Source organism: Alligator mississippiensis, chromosome 1, assembly GCF_030867095.1.
Source record: "Alligator mississippiensis isolate rAllMis1 chromosome 1, rAllMis1, whole genome shotgun sequence".
Lineage (NCBI taxonomy): Eukaryota > Metazoa > Chordata > Crocodylia > Alligatoridae > Alligator > Alligator mississippiensis.
In genome coordinates, this window is record NC_081824.1 from 86781284 (window position 1) to 86799838 (window position 18555).

Genomic DNA, 18555 nt, shown 5'->3' on the forward strand with positions numbered 1-18555 from the left:
TAAACCAACCTACTTTTCTTTAATAGATAAAGAGATAAGAAAAGATGCAACAAAACAAACAAAACCTATTTCATTATCGTTCAATTAATTCAGTTACATGGACTTTCAGGGCTTGTTTTCACTCTCACTCTGTTTTAGTTTATTTGTTCAAGAGAGTCACGTAAGGAAGTAATCACTGTTAAGCTTTTGAAAAGGGTAACAGAAGTTTCAGCTATTACTTAGGCATTATGATACAGGTTTCCCTCACTTTATGTGAGTTCTGTACGTGCAAATTCACTCTTATGCAATGACCCTTTTCATACCAAAAATTTGTCATATGCGAGGTAAATTCACTCATGTGATTAGTGTGGTGGAAGCCCAGAGTCAGCTGCTTTGTGTGGTGCATTGTGGGAGTGATGTGCATCAAAATATAGTCTCTGGTGTGGATCTGTGCTCCTCACTTGTTGTCTGCGACACGTTTCTGTAGTTGCCATCCCCATTATAATAGCGCCCTGTGCTTGTGCGTACTGTCTGATGTTGATGAGTACCAAAATTGTCTCGTAAAACTGGTAGAAATGGATCTGGGGGTCAGTACAGTTGAGGCTTTGGAACGTATCCCTATTTCTAACATTGTAAAGCATGTTCCCTTTATGCGAATTTGAGTTATGTGCTGTTTTCCAGGAATGCACGTACAACATAAAGCGAGGGAAACCTGTATCTTTAATCATAGAAAAACTTCTGGATAAACTTAGAAACTATCACATAAACCATGAACACTTGGGAAAAGACTTTTACCAACATACTGCATGCATATATCAAAGGAGTTAAGAGTTTCAGTGTAGTTTCCATTTGGGAAGCAAGGGTTTTCTTTTCAACATTACTAATAATAACAAACAATTTTTCCCATGCTTCCACTAAAGGATAGTAAAGTTATTGTGAATAAGTCCATGAATATGGTAATTTCCTCATCTTTAGTAAACAAAAATGGTAAATGGCAGAGTAAAATGAAAATGTTACAACTGCAGAATCAAAAAGCATAAACTAGAATTACAATTACTAGAAATACTACAAAAATGAAGGACAGCTCTACATAGGATTCAATTTATAAATCTATGGCTCTTAAATATTCCGTACAGCATGCATTTGTTACTAGGCAACCACCTAGTTCAGTAATTTTATAAATGAGTTTAATTCTGCTACCACTGAATCCTAAAAATATTCTGATCTCAACAGTCTCTACTTCTAGCACATTTAAAATCAAGTAGTACTTTGGAAAAGAAATGAGGAACAGTCTTTTTCATTATCGTGCAGTGTCAGAAGCCATATTTTCCTCAGACAGTGTGCTAAGCAGGTGTCATTTTGCCTGAAGGAACAAAAACGTGAATTCACTTACTGATTAGAGAAGTACATCAGTCCTGTGCAATACCACATTTCAAATGACAAAGATGTGTAACGTAGTGAATTTATTGTTTAGCAATTTTCTTGGTTTTTCACAGAGCATATATGAATTGATCAGGGATCTAGTTTAATGGATGTTGATTTACATTTTTGGGCACTGATTTATATTTTACTAAGTTTTGGAATACTATAGATATATGAGAAGACTGAAATAGTGCTAATATGGTAATAATACTAAAAAAAAGCCAAGCAGGAAAACTCAGGTAGCAAGCCTATAGTGGTTAGTCTGATGCAAGTCCCAGGTAAAATAATGGAAAGCTGAGACAAGATTTAATGAAAGAGAAAGAAAGACAGACAGACAGACTTTTAAGAGGCGTTTATTCCAGGGAGGGTGACAAATCGGGGCCAGTAAAGAGTATGTACAGGTTGGCCCAAACACCTAGGCCTCACGGACATGGTCCTGGGCTCACGGCCTGCAAGGCCTGCCTGTACACTCTAGACTAAAAACCATAGCGAGCCAAAGGTCTATTGACATATTTACATTTCCGCAAGCGGGGACACTCATGGGGAGCCTCAGGGCTCGACCCGGGTGAGGCAAAGTCCAAGGCCTCGGCCCACTGGACGTGTGTCCACAGCTTGAGCAGTGGGGGGTGTTACAGGGCGAGGAGCAGGCGCCCCGCCTCGACTCGGCAGAGCACCCCCTCGAGAGCCCAACGTTCCTCGAAGGTGGGCACCGTCCACCGGAAGACAGCGCGCTCAAACTCGAGCAAGAGGCGGGCCCGCACCAGCAGGCGGAAGAGTTGCAGGGCGTTGACCATCCCGGTCCTGGCGAGCCGGTTTCGCCGGCTCTTCAGGGTGGCCATCTTGGCCTGGCCCAGCAGGAAGTTGGCCAGGCTGACCACGGCCCTCTCCGCTGCCTGGTAGGGGAAGGAGTGGACGTAGACGTCCTCGGAGAAGTTCCGGCCCAGCGCCCGAAGCAGCGCGCCCAGGGTGGCAAAGAGCGGCTGCAGCTGGGGGCAGTCGAGGAACGCGTGGAAAATGTCCTCGTCCGGCACCCCCGGGCAGAAGGGGCAGGCCGCCGAGGCCGCCGGGTCCGGGTGGTGAACAAAGGTGCCGGTGGCCAGGATGCTGTGCACGAGCTGCCACTGCAGGTCGCCGGTCTTCTTGTCGGTGGGTGCCTTATACAGCGTGTGCCACGCCGGGGTCCCGGGCCGTGCCAGGCACCGCCGCCGCACGGTGTCAGAGTGGCCGGCCAGCACCGGGGCGTGCCGGGTGCACACCACCCACATGTAGAGGCCCGTATTGCTGCTGGGGGGCACCGGGAACCTGAGCAGCGTGTCGGGCCACTCGGCCAGCTCACCGGGTACCGCTGGGATGACAGGCAGCGGTGGGAAGGCATCGTGCACGGCGGCCATGGGGGGGAGGGTCCGGCGAGCCTAGAGATGGACTTCCAGGGCGGTCGCTGCTTCCGCCGGGAGGGCGCCCCGACGGTCCGCAGAAGCCGGCCACCCGGCTGGCCAGGTCGATCAGGCCTTGGCCCCCTTCCCCGGTGGGCAGGTAGAGGGCAGCTCGGGGCAGCCAGTGGCGTCCGTCCCACAGGAAATCGACCAGGAGCCGCTGCACTTTCTCCAGGAGCTCCGGCGGAGGGTCCAGCACCGTGCAGCGGTGCCACAGGGTGGCCGCCGCCAGGTTGTTGGCGACGAGGACCCGGACGCGGTAAGAGAGGGCGGGCAGGCGCCAGCGCTGCAGGCGGGCCTCCACTCCCTCCGCCAGGTCCTCCCAGTTGCGGGCCGCAAAGGCCGGCGGCCCCAGGAACACACCCAGGGCTTTGAGGCCTTCCCGGCACCAGGCGAGGCCTCCCGGCAGGTCCAGAGGCGGCGTGCCGGCCCACGTCCCCAGCAGGAAGGCGTCGCTCTTGCCCCAGTTGATGCAGGCCAAGGCAGCAAACTCGTAGGCATGCTGGCAGTCCACCAGGGCCCGCATGTCCTCCTGGCTGCCCAGGAAGATGGTCACGTCGTCCACGTACGCCGTCAGCCGGAGCGGGGGGCCGGTGGCAGGGCCTGGTGCTGGTGGCAGGGTGAGGCCGGTCAGGCGACGTCGCAGAGCGTGCAGCAGCGGTTCGACGGCCAGGGCATACAGCATGCCCGACAGGGGGCAGCCCTGGCGTATGCCGCGACGCACGGGGAACGGGGAGCACAACGCGCCATTCACCTTGAACAGGCCGGAGGCGTCGTGGTACAGGACCCGGAGCGCCGTGGTGAAGAGCGGCCCGAAGCCAAAGGCCTCGAGGGTGCCGAGCAGGTACCGGTGGTCGACGCGGTCAAAGGCCTTCTCTTCGTCCAAGGAGAGCACGCCGACGTCCAGGCCAAAAAGCTCTGTGGCCGTGAGCAGGTCACGCAGCAGGAACAAGTTGTCCTGGATGGTCCTGCCCGGCACACAGTAACTCTGCTCGGGCCCGATGACGGAGGCCATGATGGTGCAGAGACAGTTCGCCAGCGCCTTGGCCAGGATCTTGTAGTCGGTGCGCATGAGGGAGACGGGCTGCCAGTTCTTCAGGCAGCCGAGGTCCCCCTTCTTGGGCAGCAGGGTGAGCACGGCCCGGCGGCAGCTGGTCAGCAGGGTCCCGTCGGCGAGGCTCTTGTGGAAGATGTGGAGGAGGCTGGGTCCGAGGAGGGGCCAGAAGGCTCTGTAAAATTCCACAGGCAGGCCGTCCAGGCCCGGGGCCCTGCCCGAGGCGAGCCCCCCCACCGCGGCCTCTAGCTCCGCAAGGGAGAGTTTGCACTCCAGGGCCTCGGCCTGCGAAGCGCCCAGGCGCGGCAGGTCCCGATGCAGTTCCTGGGTGGCCCGCGGGCAGACGGGCTCAGCCGCAAACAAGTCCTGGTAGAAGGCGATGGCATGCTCCCGCACTTCGCCCCGGTCCATGAGCAGCCGGCCCTCCGGGGTCTTGAGGTGGTCCAGCATCTTCGCCATGGCCCGCCACCTCTCCAGGCCGAAGAAGCCGGTCGGGGCGTCAGCCTCTGCCAGCTCCTGGCAGCGGGCCCGGACCCGCGCGCCGCGGGCCGCGCCCTCCGCCAGCTCTCGCAGGCATTTCTTGCGGGAGCGGAGGCTCTTGAGGAGTGCTGTGTCATTGCCCGCGCGGAGCAGGGCCGCCTCGAGCTCCGCCACGTCCTCCTCCAGCTCCTGGGTGCGGCGGCGGAGCTCGCTCGCCGCCAGCTGGCTGTACTGCTGGCAGAACGCCCGGATCTGGACCTTCCCCATGTCCCACCACAGGCGCCAGGAGGGGTAGTCTGCTCATGCCGCCTCCCAGCTCCTCCAGAGGTGGGCGAAGCAGTCCCTGAAGTGGGTGTCCTGCAGCAGGCTGACGTTGAGGCACCAGTAAGGGGCCCGCGTACGTGCTCTGCCAGGCAGGCTCAGCTCACAGCAGACCAAGGCGTGGTCCGAGAGGCCCGATGGAACGATGCGGCTGCCGCGCAGCAACGACAGGTGGTGCTGGCCGATGTAGAGGTGGTCGAGGCGGGCCATGGCGAGCCCGCTGGCGCTCATCTTTGCCCAGGTGTACTGTCGCGCGTCGGTGTGGAGGACCCGCCAGGCGTCAACAAGGTCCGCCGCCTCCAGCACAGTCCGCAGCTTGCGGGCCGAAGGCAGGTGTGGTTCTGGCCCCGTCCGGTCTAGCAGCGCGTCGACGGTACAGTTGAAATCCCCGCCCATGAGGAGCAGGTCGTCCTTCTCGCTGGCGTCTCGCAGGAGGTCGCCCAGGGTCTCTAGGAAGGCGACCCTCTCTCTCCCGTCAGTGGGCGCGTAGACGTTGACGAGGAGCAGGCTCTGGTGTGCCAGGGTGATGTGGACGGTCAGCAGCCGGCCGGGGACGACCTCTCGCGTCACCGCCGAGTCGTACCGCAGCTGTGGCGAGAGGAGGGTCGCCACTCCTGCGCTGAGGTTGGTGCCGTGGCTCAGGAACAAGCGGCCTCTCCAGGCAGCGTGCCAGTCGGCTTGAACGTACGCGTCGCTGTGCGTCTCCTGGAGGAAGGCGATTGCCAGGCACTTCTGCTGCAGGCCCTCCAGGACGGCCGTCCGCTTCACCGGGTCTCTGCAGCCATTGGTGGTGAGCGAGGCAATTGTGGTAATCGCCATGAACAGGAGAAGAAGGAGGAAGGGTAGGCAGGGTACCGGTGGGAGAGAAGGTGACGGACGCCGGGCAGAAAAACCGCGGAGACAGGGGAAAGGCCTAGCGTTGCCCTGCCCTATTCCGCAGGCCCACCTCGGCCCCACACCTCCCTCACCCGTGTCACTAGCTTCTCAAGCCAGAAGGCATGCTGACGCGTGCCCGGGTCCCGGTGCATAAGCTTCGCCGCGTCGCTAGCGGCGCGGACAAACTGAGCAGGGTCCAGGCACCATTGCCGGATACTCTTGGCCACGTTCCTCTGGCCCTTGGTCTGGTCCAAGAGGTTGAGACCTCCATAGTTGGGGGCCACCCAAGGGGGTTTCTCCAGCAGGAGGCGGATACTGCCGACCGAGAACCAGCGGGGCTGTACCCTGGGAGGGGACTTCCCGGTGAGACCGGTGAACGTGCCCTCAATGGCCAGGCTCCCTAGCAGGCCCCCCTCTCTATCTGGGTTGAGGACCGTCTCGGGGAGATCGATCCCTATCCGCTTTGGGGGGCAGATGTCGTCCCGCTCCCGGGGCCGCTTGCGGCGCTCAGAAGGCAGGCACTCCATCTCCTCCACCCCATCGGCCCCGGCAGGCAGGGGAGCGGGCGGTGGGGTGGCAAGACCCTCCGCCATCTCTCCTGCCCGCCGCCGCTCGGGAGGAAGGCACTCTCCCCCTGCCTTGCCACTCACAGTCCCCACTGGCTGGGATGGGGGCGAGGGGTTGCCAGGCGTCTCCGGGACACCCTCAGTCGTGGCCGGAGGTGGCAGGGTTTCCAGGGGGGCAGGCAGAGCGGGCTCAGGTTCCCTGGCTGCCTTTTCCCCGGTGCTGGCTGAGACAGGCCCCGAAGGGGCAGGATTTCCTTTAGACACTCCTTTATTCTTTTTCTTATTCTTTGCTTTTTGGGGAGTAGCTGGCACCTCCCCTGTAGGGGGTGGGCCAGGCTGCTGGGGTGTCGCCACCTCCAGGTTCACCACCCCAGTTGGGGCAGGGGTGGAGGGAGGTGGAGGGGGGGTCTCGGGCGCTCCACCCGACGGGGCCCCAGCGCCCGAGACTCCTGCCACCCCGGGGAGGACTGGGACAGGAAGGGACTGGGAGGACTCCCCAGCCCCTCCACCGGAAGAGGCATCCACCATGACAGGGGCGGGAGTACCCTGGGAGGATGTCCTAAGCTCCCCCCGGGTGGCATGCCACTGCCAGAGGGGCCGAGCCCCCCGGATGGAGCAGGGTCAGAGGGGGGCTTGGCAGGTCTCCCAACCCCACCCTTTGATGAGGGCCCTGCACCCGAGGTGGGTGCACCATCCTCCCGGGCGGGCGCAGCAGCCGGTGCCTCGGCTGACTGCCCAAATGGGCACTGGGCAGTTAGGTGGGAGCTGCCGCCGCAGCGGCAGCAGGAATTCCCCCCCAGGGAGAAATACACCACATAGGATCTCCCATGTCAAGCAAAAGTCAAGGAGGGAGGCAGCTTCTGAGTGTTCCCCGTGAGGAGCATGAACACCTGCCTCCGGAAGGACAGGATCTGCCTCAGCTTGGGGTTCCTACTCCCTATGGTCAGCCTGCGCCAGGGGCTGGTGAGGACACCGTAGCGCTCGACCGCATTGGTGAGGTCCCGGTCTGACAGGTGCGGGGGCACGTTGGAGGCCACCACCCGCACTGCCAGGGTCTCCAGGAGCGTGACCAAGTGGTGGACCCCCGAGACTTCCAGCCCCGCTGCACACACCTGCCTCACCAGGTTGGGAGAGCTCAGATAGATGATGGGCACCGAATTGACCCGGGAGGCATACCGGACGCTCCGGCGTCCCAGCAGGTCCACCAGAGCTCCAGCGCAGTCCTCCACCGTGATGTGAAGAGGGGCGTGCACCCGCATGCCATGGCTGAGGGGAAGGTCTGCAGAGACATCCCCATGCCAAGTGCCTTGGCTGCTGGCAGGCAACCCGGCAGGAGAGGGTTAAGTCTCTCCCGGGAGGGAGGAAAAAAAAAAAAAGCCTCAGGCTGACGCCAGGGACCTGGGACTGGGAGGGGGCTCAAAACGCCCCAAAATCGGCCTGAGGGGGGGCAGAGCAACCCCGCAGGGGCTCAGGGGAAGCCCCAAGGCAGGGGGAGATGGCAGGGACCAAGGGAAGGGGCCCTGGGGGAGGGAGGCAGCAGGAATCACAGGGAGAACTCAGGCAGGGGTGGGGGAGGGGCAGAGGCAAACGAGGCTGCCAGAGCCCAGGGGAAAAACGCTCAGAAAGCGGGGGAAGGGGGGCCCCAGGGACAGGGTGGGTGGAGGCATGGTTTTTTTTGGGGGGGGGGGACAGGAAAAGGGGGGCACGGAGTGCAGGGAACACGCAAAAAGGCACCCGAGCTGCAGGAGCTCAGAAGGGCTTCACCTGTCGGAGGCCATCTTGAAAGAAAGAAAGAAAGGAGGGATAGAAATATAATTAATACTAAACAATATGGGTTTATAAAATAGGTCTTGTCAAACAACTCTGGCTTAATTTTTAATGAGATTAAAAGTTTTCTGACAAAAGCAATTGTGTGGATGCATTTTAGACTTTTTATCTTATGATCACATATAAATATAAATTAAAAATTATCAATGACAAAACTGTAGCGAGAAAAATTTGGAAAGTACTGATTGCTGATGGGTGTATGGAGATGTTATTCAGAAAATGAGGACTGGTCAATAAGCTAAGTTGAAACAAAATGTATTTGAATTTCACCAACTGCAAGGCAGATAAAGAATAAAGACTATATGCATAAAATAAGACCATATTCTGGGTCACAGTGGGTGCATCTACACATGCAAATAGTCCAGGAGCAGTTTATTCTTGAGTAAACTACACAACAGTAAACTCTGCTGGGCACGTGTCTATAGATGCAGGGACGTGGGAGTAGATTTGTTGCTCTTAGCAGCAGACTGTTCCTGCTCCCTGAGGCCCTGCAATAGGCCCCTGCAGCAGCAAGGAAGAGCTCTAGCCCAGCAGCCAGGAGACAGCTGTCTCCTGACAGGGGCTGGGACATTGTTCCCTGCCCCCGGGAGGTGTCTGCTGCCGGGGGTGGGGTCTGCCACCAGAGCCTGGGTGGGGCAATGTCCCCCTGCCCTGGCAGGAGGGAAATCCCAGACCCTGCTTTGCAGTTGCAGGGCACATGCTGGGAGATGCCTATCTCCCAGCACCAGCTCTGCGGTCTTGGGGCCAGCACTAGGAGATGCTTCTCTCCCAGACAGAGGCCCATGGTCATGGGACCCAGGCTAGGAGATCCTTACCTCCCAGCCTGAGTCCCACCATCACAGGGCCCGGGCTGAGAGATCCTTCTTTCCCAGTGTCAGCTCTGTAGTCCTGGGGCCAGCACTGGGAGATCCTTCTCTGTCTGCCCAAGCCCCATCGTGCCTGCCCAAGCCCCAACCCAGGCTGAGAGATGCTTATCTCCCAGCACCAGCTTCACAGTTGCAGAGAATTTTCACAGGTTTTTTAATAAAACATTGCATGTATATACTAAAGGAGTTAAAAGAGTGCAACATTTCTGTTTCATAGTAAAGGATTACTTAATCTAGCAGTTTAATCTGATAAAGTCTACCAAGTCTGGAAACTTAGTCCAAAGAAATCCAAATTAGATATAAAGCAACTTTAAGAGCTGATTAACTGTTGGACCAAGCTATTTAGGGAAGTGTCAGATTCTTCAAGGCAAGAATGGATGCCTGTCTGGAAGATAATATTTGGCCTAAAAAAATATGCTTTAATCATACAAAATTATCAAGCTCAATACAGGGATAACAGGATGAAAATGAATAGGGTATGCCTGAGTAAATTACCTTTACTATGTGGAAGAAATTTAGCAGTTTGTGATCTATGGGAGGTCAGAAGACATGATGTAATTGTCCCTTCTGACATTATATAATCCAGGATTGTCCAAATAGTGACCCATAGGCTGCAGGTTAATTTATGTCCGCCAGGCTCCCAGTTGGCCATCACTCCCCCTAATCACTCTACCTGCAACAGTGGCTAGGGTCTCCAGGCTCGCCCTTCCTACTCCTACCTCCTGAGGATGACCAAGTAGCTTGATGCAGGAACTGAGGTGCCCATGCCCAGGTTGACCAAGGTTCATGCTGGTACAGCCCATGTGGCGTGAGGCCCTGGCTGCTTAGAAATTGGACAGCCCCATTACAACCTGCAGAATCTTGTAGCTTGTATGTGGTATATCTCTTTTTCGTATGGCATCAGATATGAACTTCCACATTCATGAGCCACTGTCTGGTATTGTTGCTCAATGTATGGATTCTAGTGGCTCCATCTGGGCATTTGTAAAGATTGTAGCTTTCCATTAAGTGCTGTGCTGCTTGTTGGGCACAGCATTCACACAGGGGTCTGTCCAACACGTTGTTTTGAAGGTTACAGTGGACAGTAAACTGAATATAAGCCAACAGTGTGCCCTTGTTACACAAAAGGCTAATGACATACTGGGCTGCATTAGTAGAAGCATTACCAGCAGATTGAGGGAAGTGATTATTCCCCTGTATTCAGCACTGGTGAGGCCACATTCGGAACACTGTTGTCCAGTTTTGGGCCCCCACTACATAAAAAATGAGGATAAATTGGAGGGAGTCCAGCAGAGGACAACAAAAATGGTGAGGGGTCCATGGTACATGACTTTTGAAGAGAGGCTGAGGGAACTGGGCTTATTTAGTCTGGAGAAAAGAAAATGGAGAGGGGATTTAATAGCAGTCTTCAATGCCTGAAGGGTGGTTCCAAAGAGGATGAAGCTAAACTGTTTTCAGTGGTGGCAGATGACAGAACATACTACCCAAGAGGATAATTTCTTTCTTTCTTTTCTTTTAACTTGGGTTGCTATTATATTTTTGGCCCACTCTACTTTCCTTTCCCATGCCTTTGTGACAAGGTATTTAGCAGAATTCACAGATTTCTTGGAATCTGGCACAATCATGCCATAAACATTTCTGCTTTGGCCCCAAACTTTTGACCTCTGGGCTTCTGGCCATTCACCCAGTGTTCATGCCACTGGAGCAGGGTTCATTACAGGTAACATGCAATTAAATGGTTAACTGCATGATTACTTTGAGAATACCTACAAACCTATCAAGCCATAAAAAACACCAACCAGGTATAAAGTTAGACCTCAAATATGTGTACTAAGTTTATAGCTGATTGCTATTGAGCTTTAACTTGCACATGTAGCAGGGTCTGAGTCCTGTCAGCTGACCTAAATGTTCAGCTGACAGGGCTCCCTGCCACAGAGGAGAGGGGGACTCTCAGCCCCAGCAGCTGCCAACTCTGGGTCTGGGCAGCACCCCACAGCTGCCAGGTCCCAGTCTCACAGATGCATATGCTGGGTCCCAGCAGCAAGTCTCTGACATGGCTGTGATCTCTCAGTCTTAGCAGCGTCACGAACTCCTGAAGCTGGGGGATTGAAGCCACTATGTCTCCCAGCTGTGGGGGTGCATGGGACATCCTCATGGCTTGGAGCCCTGAGCTGAGAGGGCTCCCAGCTGTGAGAGCTTGCTGGTTCAGGGGGAGCCTGGGCAATAAGACATGATGGGATCTCATGTGCAATTCTACCTCCTGCCACACATTTGTGGCATGAAAGGAGGCAAGATTTTGTGGATCATGCATTCAATCCCATTGCTCCTTTACCTGCACGTGTAGAAAAGCCCTATAACTCATTGGACTTGGGAAGAATCACAAACTTCCATGCTATTCCCAGTGCTCAGCAAATGTTCAGCATGCATTCTGTGTGAGGGCTGCCTCCATAGGTCACAAAAATAACCAAGCCAGCAACATCTATAGACAGCGATGGCCAGAGACTTCAATGTATGCATCGTTAGTTCAGAAAACAGTTCAACTCTTGTTTTAAACTAATATGCTAAGTAGACATTATGCAGCTGTAAAATTTTTGATTAAAAAAAAAGTTTAAGCATTTTGGTTTTACATCTGTGTTATGCTCCAGACTGCATAACTTTAAACATCAAAGCTACAAATTAGTTTCAAAGAACTCTTTTGATGTTATATCCACAGTATATCAGCAGAGCTTAAAGCAATTTTTCTACTAAAAAGTTTAGTAAAGTCAATTTAAACCACTTGCAAAAAACATAAAAAACATTTAAAATTTCAAAAGTGCATAACATGCATTAACGTGCTTCTCATTCTACTATATCCAAGGTCATGTCAGCAATTCTATTATAGACTTCTCTTTTCAGGTGTTTATAAAAATTGGTCCTAAAACAGAAAATTATTGAGCTGAAATCAATCAGTGTATATGCGCAGGTGAAATAGGGTTCTCCAAGTAGCTGGAAGTAAATTTTTCAGCCCTATCTGGTTTTCACACTATTCTAAGATGTAACCTAGTGTAGAGATAGGTTAGCTTCAGCTAATCTACCTTTGGGACTCCCCAATATTGAAAGAGTATTTAAGCAGCCTGTCAATTCAGCAGATGCTCTTTACTGGTAGACTGACATAAAAGTATCAAAACAAAGGAGAGGATTCTGCCTCAATGTCTCTGTTAAAAAAACCAAACCAACATATTATTTTTCATAAGTGATCAAACTTCACTCATGCCAAATAAAAATATGTAACACAGATAAAATGCATACCACCATGAGATGGGGAGGTGGGGAGAGATCCTTTGGCAGGCATTTTCTTCCTTTAAATATTGATGAAAAATTTGCTAACAAGATAATTATACCTAAACATATTATTCAATATTTTAAGAATATTAGCCTTCCAAAGTAACTGACAAACAACAATGAATATTCCTGATTTATTAATGCAACATGCAAGAATTCCGTTGTTTTCCAGGAAGCAATATACCATTTGTTCCACTGGCAGTTATTCTTTTCACAGTGAAATCTGATTAAGGACATTTTTAGCTCCATGTGGAAAATCGATGTATTTTAATAATAATGTTGAATTATCTTGATGAGAGTGTAAGATTTTCCTGAAACCTAAACTCTACATTGTAGAATCTGGGACCAATTGTGTCTAGTTCAGCACAGGAATGCTGGGAAATTTTCACTTTTGTCAACTGCATTGGACATAAAGTGCACTTTTACATGTGCTCCAGGGGAAGGGGGGGGGGGCACTTTAATTAGAGTGGCTCTGAGAACCGCTCTAATTAAAGCACCACTGCGTGTCATGTATTAGCATCCGCATGCTTAAAAATGGTGGTGGTATAGCAAAGAAACCTTTTTCTTGCCTGCTTCCCCTCTCCAATGTGAAGCCCCTCCATATGGCAAAAAGCCCCTTTTGCAGTATTTGTCCCCTTTTGGGGATGCTTTCTCTTTTCTACCGTTTCATCCTTCCTCCTGGTACAGAAGCCCCGGTTTGAACTAAACAACACCAAAGACCGACTCTTGGGACTGAACACCCCCCACAATCAATCGCTCCCCAGAGCCCTATTCATCATAGCAGTGAATTAATCAAACTTCATCAATGGACTCCCGAGACTGCACATACCTGCAGACATGACCCCTGGGGCTGACAGCTGCCATCCAGCAACCACCCAGGGGGACGTCCCACAAGATCAATGACCCCTGGATTGGGTAAGCCTGAAAATTGGGGAGTCACCAAAGTCTGCCAGAGAGGGATAAAAGGCAGTGAACAATGACCCACAATGGCACCCTCTCTGACCTGACCAGCACTCCGCCTGCTCAGCCAAAAGGACCAGCTGGCGACCCCCTTCTGAAGCAACATCTCACTGAAAGAAGCCTTGACTGGCCATCAACAGAAGGCTCCAGTGCTTGGAGATAGGTATATCTTGACACGGGTGCTTAGTGTTCATAGCTAGTCACTGTGAGTGTGACTGTGCATGTGTGTGTGAATATGTGTGTGTTTGAGAGGATCAGCCCCAAAGTTTATGATATGACTTTTGCATCCGTCTAATAACCTAGAATTTGATGATGATCCTGTGAGTTGGTCCTTTGTAGCCAACAGTGGGGGCATTTGAACTAAAGCTCGTTCAACCCCACACCATTTTTAAATGCAGGGATGCTGATACACATGAAAGAGGCTGCTAGAGTACAGTAATTACCATGCTCTAGCAGACTTGATTAATTGAGTCTGCTCCAATGCACAGGAATTCCAGCATGTCAGAGCAGCATCCGTGCTCATGTATGGGAGCCCAAAAAGGTAAATGTGATTTTTAGCAATGAAAGACCTTCTTTATTTCTATAAAAACAGTTTTGCTTCTGCACTCTGTTGAAACAGTCCAAACATCTGAAGGTTCTCCATTTTATTCCCTAATACAGCTTCTATCCTTTTAAGCAAAATAATGACATGCAGTCTATAAGATATTACTGTACAGGGAATACACAACTTGTGGGAAACAATCGCTATCAGCATCATTGTGGAAGGATGCATCAAATGGTGTTCTGCCGGAGACTCTCTTCCTCTCACCCCTGCCCCACACAAACCTACACACATTTGATGCATCCTTCTACATCAGGACTACAACACTGTTTCCCACAAGTTGTGTACTCCCTGTACAGTAATTTCCTATAGAATGCATGCCATTATATATAGTTAATAACAACTTCAGGTACGACAATGGACTAGATATCTTTTCTTTATTATCTAGGATCTCCTTTATTGTACTGAAACAAAATACCTCTGAGCCATGAAATATGAAACTAAGTCTCAGGGATAAAAGAAGATACTTTTTTCTTTGTTTCTAACCAAGAAAAGTATGCTACCATATTTAAGCATATGCAATACGAAGTAAAAAGAAAAAAATAACAACATTGGATAAGATTTGAACAGAGACCTTTAGCAGACAGTTGCTGTGGCTCTGGCTCCAGCACTGACCAAGGGTAGACCAAGGGTGGGGGAGGAGCACAGTCCACTGTGGAGAGAGTGTCAGGTAGCCACTGTACCAACCTGAGGCCAGGACCAAGGCTGGTAAACTGTGGCAGATGTAGGAGGGGAAAGGGGCCAGAGAACATGCAACAAGAGAAGGGAAGTGGCTGGGGAAGGCGAGGGGAGAGGTGGCAAGGGGAAAGCACCATGGCAGGGGGAAGGGCAAATGGAGTAAGGGCAGGCTTCGGGGTGGCTGCCAGCGTCCCTGCTACAGCTTTCTCTACTGCCTGCCCCACTGCCATTGCTTTCCCCGCTGCAGTGATGGGGATGAAATTGGAAAGGCCTTCCAATAATTAAGAGTTCATACATGGAGCATTATAACAAAATTTGTTATTTTCCATGTATAGGATATAATTATTGGGGGTTGTCTTAAAACCAAAGTCATCTTGGACTTGGGTAAATATGGCATTGTATAAGAGGTAATATTAATGACATCTGAACATTAAATACAACTTCACAATTCCAAAAGAATACTGCACTATATGTAGAAATTGCACAGATTTCATCAAAAAGCCTGTGACCTAGAAGGTTTAATAATCCATTCTTTAAGAGGATGCTGAGGAATAATAGTTAATGTAAACTAGAGTTTACCAAAGTTTTTTGTATTCGTAGTAGTAGTAGCAGCATGAATTATTTCTTTTCATTGCTGCTGTACTTATACAGGAGCTCAGGAATTAGCATACCAGATCCAAAAAATGCCCTATTTATTCCAGTACTCTTGTCTCAGAGTGGCTAGAATGAAATGCTTCAACAAGAATATGTAAGACTGTAGTTCAGAGTTCCTTATATAATAGCCTCCCCGTAAGGAAGCGTTCTCCAGGTGTCTATGCTGAAGGCTGGCTTATTAAAAAAAATGCTCTGCTTATTCACAGACACGTCTATTTCTTTTTTTAAATTCTTGCCAGTGGGTTCTGTAGCTCAACTATGCACCTGGCAAAGCAATATTTATTTTTCATCCATTTTAATTGTGTAGCTGATTGATTTTATTGATGGCCCTCTTGTATATCAAAACGGATAAACAGAAATTCAATTTTAACCTCTGTATAACTTCTATCATGTTCCTTATTCACAATTCCTCTAAATGGATTATTTCCAATTTTCAAATCTTTGTTTGCAGAGAAGCCTTTGCCACAGCTTTAATCATATTTGTTGCCTCTCTATGAATTCTTCCCTTCCCTTCTAGAAAATAAGACATCTGTATTTTTGTGCGTTCTTCATTTTCCATCCCCCTTCAGTCTGCCATAGTACTTCAAAAATACTAGTGGAAATAAGGCAAACAAAGTGCTTGTGGAACTCACATATACAGTTTATTTCCAGCAACACTACATTCTTGTTTCTTTCTGTTTTCTATTCTTCAGTTACTACTCAGACTGAGCTTTCATCTAGGGAAGTCCCAATAAAAAAGAACTCCTGCTGAGAGTCTAGAATTTTGGGGTATAGAATTATATTGCTCTCAGATTCTTAAAAAACAACATTCATGTAATTATGCGATCCAAGTTTGATAAGCCTTCCCCATCATCTAAACCAGGATGTCAAACTTGCATGTGCTTCCAGGTCTCTTCACAAACCAGATCTGGACCCAGTGGGGTGAGCACTAGTGCAGAGATGAAAGCAGCCATCACTTGCCCCCTCCTCCCCTCAATACACATTCCCTGAAGGGTTTTGTAGCTTGGAATTCAGAGGATCCTCTAGGAGGATCCCCCACCCAGAATTCTTGGATCCTCTAGGAGGCCTAAGGCTCATATCTTTGACACATGATCTAATCTGATGCAGCAAAGAAGGAAAGATCGCTAAAGAAAAATATGCAATGTGTGTTTCTTTTTCATTGTAACTTTCATTGCAATTAGAAGCAGCTGCTTAATTATTAAAAAATATAAGAAAACTCCCTTTTGGATAATTCTCTCTGAAATCTGTTCTTGACTATATGAAAATGCCTCTAAAGTTAGTGTAGGTTGTAGCCGTGTTGGTCTACGGACACAGGCATAGACATAGGACATAGGCTCTAAAGATAGTTGTTTTTACCTGACGTAAGGTGCGTGCCACTATACTTTCTAGCACTGGTCCTCTGTCTTCATGCAGCAGATGCACTTCATCAAGAATCAGGAGCTTTACAAGTTGAGAGAGGGCTACATCCCCAACACTCTTCCTTGTCACTACATCCCATTTCTCTGGTGTGGTAACAAGCATCTAGTAGGAAGGAAAAAGAATATTAAGTATCCACAAAGAAAAACAATTCATACAAACTCAATCATAGAAGCAACTTTTTAAATCAAACCAATCGAACTCTCTGGGCAAAACTTTCAAAAGCATCTACCAATGCAAAAGCTTAAATCCTATTTAAGGTTTTCTGTGACAAATAAAATGACATATTTTAAAACTTTCATCATGCTATAGCTAACAGGGCAAAATGTGCCTTACGCTCCACTTCTTCCAGGTCTAGATCATCCACCCTTCTAAGTTTTCACTTATATCCTCACTGCCTTCTTCCAATGGGTGATTGTAAGAAGTATTTATTAAAAAGAGACGGGCTGAATTTGCACCTTTATAGACTAATCAAGCTCTCTGCTTAAAAAAACTTATGTTACACAGGTATGATTTAGCAAGCCTATAAAGGTGCAAATCTACCCTGCCTTCTGCCTGACTTTGGACTAACATTGCTTACTACAGCCTCCTCTACACATTACAGGGATTGCACAATTAACTTGCTAATTGTGCAATTACCTGGAGACAAGCTACACACACAAAGTAGCTATCACACAATAAAAAGCTGCAATCAGCTATAAAGTTAGACCTCAAAAATTTGTACTAACTTTATAGCTGGTTGCTATAAAGCTTTAATTTGCATGTGTAGCAGGGTCTCTCATGTGACAGGGTGTCCTGTCAGCTGGTGGGGCTCCCAGCCAAAGAGATGCACCATGTCCAGCGTTAAACCCCCAAAACCTAGGGATCGCAGCAGCCATGATTCCCAGGGCTCAGGTGTTTCCCAGATCCCTGAACCCTAGGAATCAGGTCAGCTGCAATCCCTAGGACTCCAGAGTGTGGGAAATCCCAAGGGCCTGGGATCCTCTGGCCCCATGGGTTTCCCACACCTCTGGGGCAGGGGGATCACCTTGCAATGATTCTCTGGCCCTGGGGGTGCATGGGACACCTCAGCAGCTGGGAGTCCCTCAACTGGGTTGTGTGGGGCTCCCAGCTGTGGGAGCTTGCTTCTTGCTGGTCCAGGGGGGAGGCATGATGGCAATAAGGCACAATGAAATGTAATGCACAGTCCCACAATCCTGCCTCCTGCCATGCACAAGTGGCATGGCAGGAGGTGTGGTTGTGTAAATTGTGCATTAGAAACCATCATGCCCTTACCAGCATGTATACAGGGAGCCTATTTATAAAAGCCCTTGAGAATTGTGTCTAATCCACTGGAATGCCATGGTAACTTTCATGGCTGTGATTTAACGGGAGTCATTTATTGTATATTTACACCCTTATAAAAGAAGTGATAAACCACTGCCTTGGACATGATAAGCCTGAAATTTCCAGGCTTCTTCTCCCATTAGATCCACTGGGGAAAAAGAAAAAGAAAAATAAACAAACAAAGAAAAAAGACTTATAAACTAATAAAACAAAGCTTACAGTAATACCTTCACAATTGAAAAGTAACTTGAAAAGAAAACAAAGAATAATTATACTTCAGGCCAGGATACTTCACCAAGGTTGCTATACAAGTGGTAAGAAACCAGGAAAAATTTATTCACAGAATTTAAAGAACAAAGCTAAGAACGCTCTTATTGCCAATGAATAATGGGTGATGATTATTTGATTAATTTAACAGCATTAACTAAAAGAGCACAGTCTGTGGCAAATTAATAGTTTTACATACTTGCCAGAAAATTGAAAGAAGTGATTGTTTTATATACGCTGTCCGCATAAACAACATGCCTCCCCCGCTCTTGAAGCCCACATATACCCGCTTTGCCCCCAAAGGTGTTTGCGCCTCAAGTGCCAACTCTGCTTGTTAAGCCACTGTCCTTTAATGTATAAGAATGGTTTCCTAACTGAATTATATATACACCCCTGGGGATATGCTTCTACATTTTAAAAATGGTGTTTGAGCTTCTGATTGGTCACTGTGTGTTGAAAAGTGTTGACATCAGTGTCAACACATTTCCTAAGGAGTAAACATGCAGAG

The 18555-nt window shown here is 49.8% G+C and overlaps 1 protein-coding gene across 1 annotated transcript in view; it reads right to left on the reverse strand.

The window, feature by feature from the left end:
- Positions 1 to 18555, reverse strand: part of ASCC3 (activating signal cointegrator 1 complex subunit 3) — a 567972-nt gene that overhangs the window by 329785 nt on the left and 219632 nt on the right. Inside the window, exon 11 of the mRNA XM_006271799.3 lies at positions 16395 to 16559. Within this exon, the coding sequence (XP_006271861.1) occupies positions 16395 to 16559 (165 nt within the window). The remainder of the gene's footprint in view (positions 1 to 16394; positions 16560 to 18555) is intronic.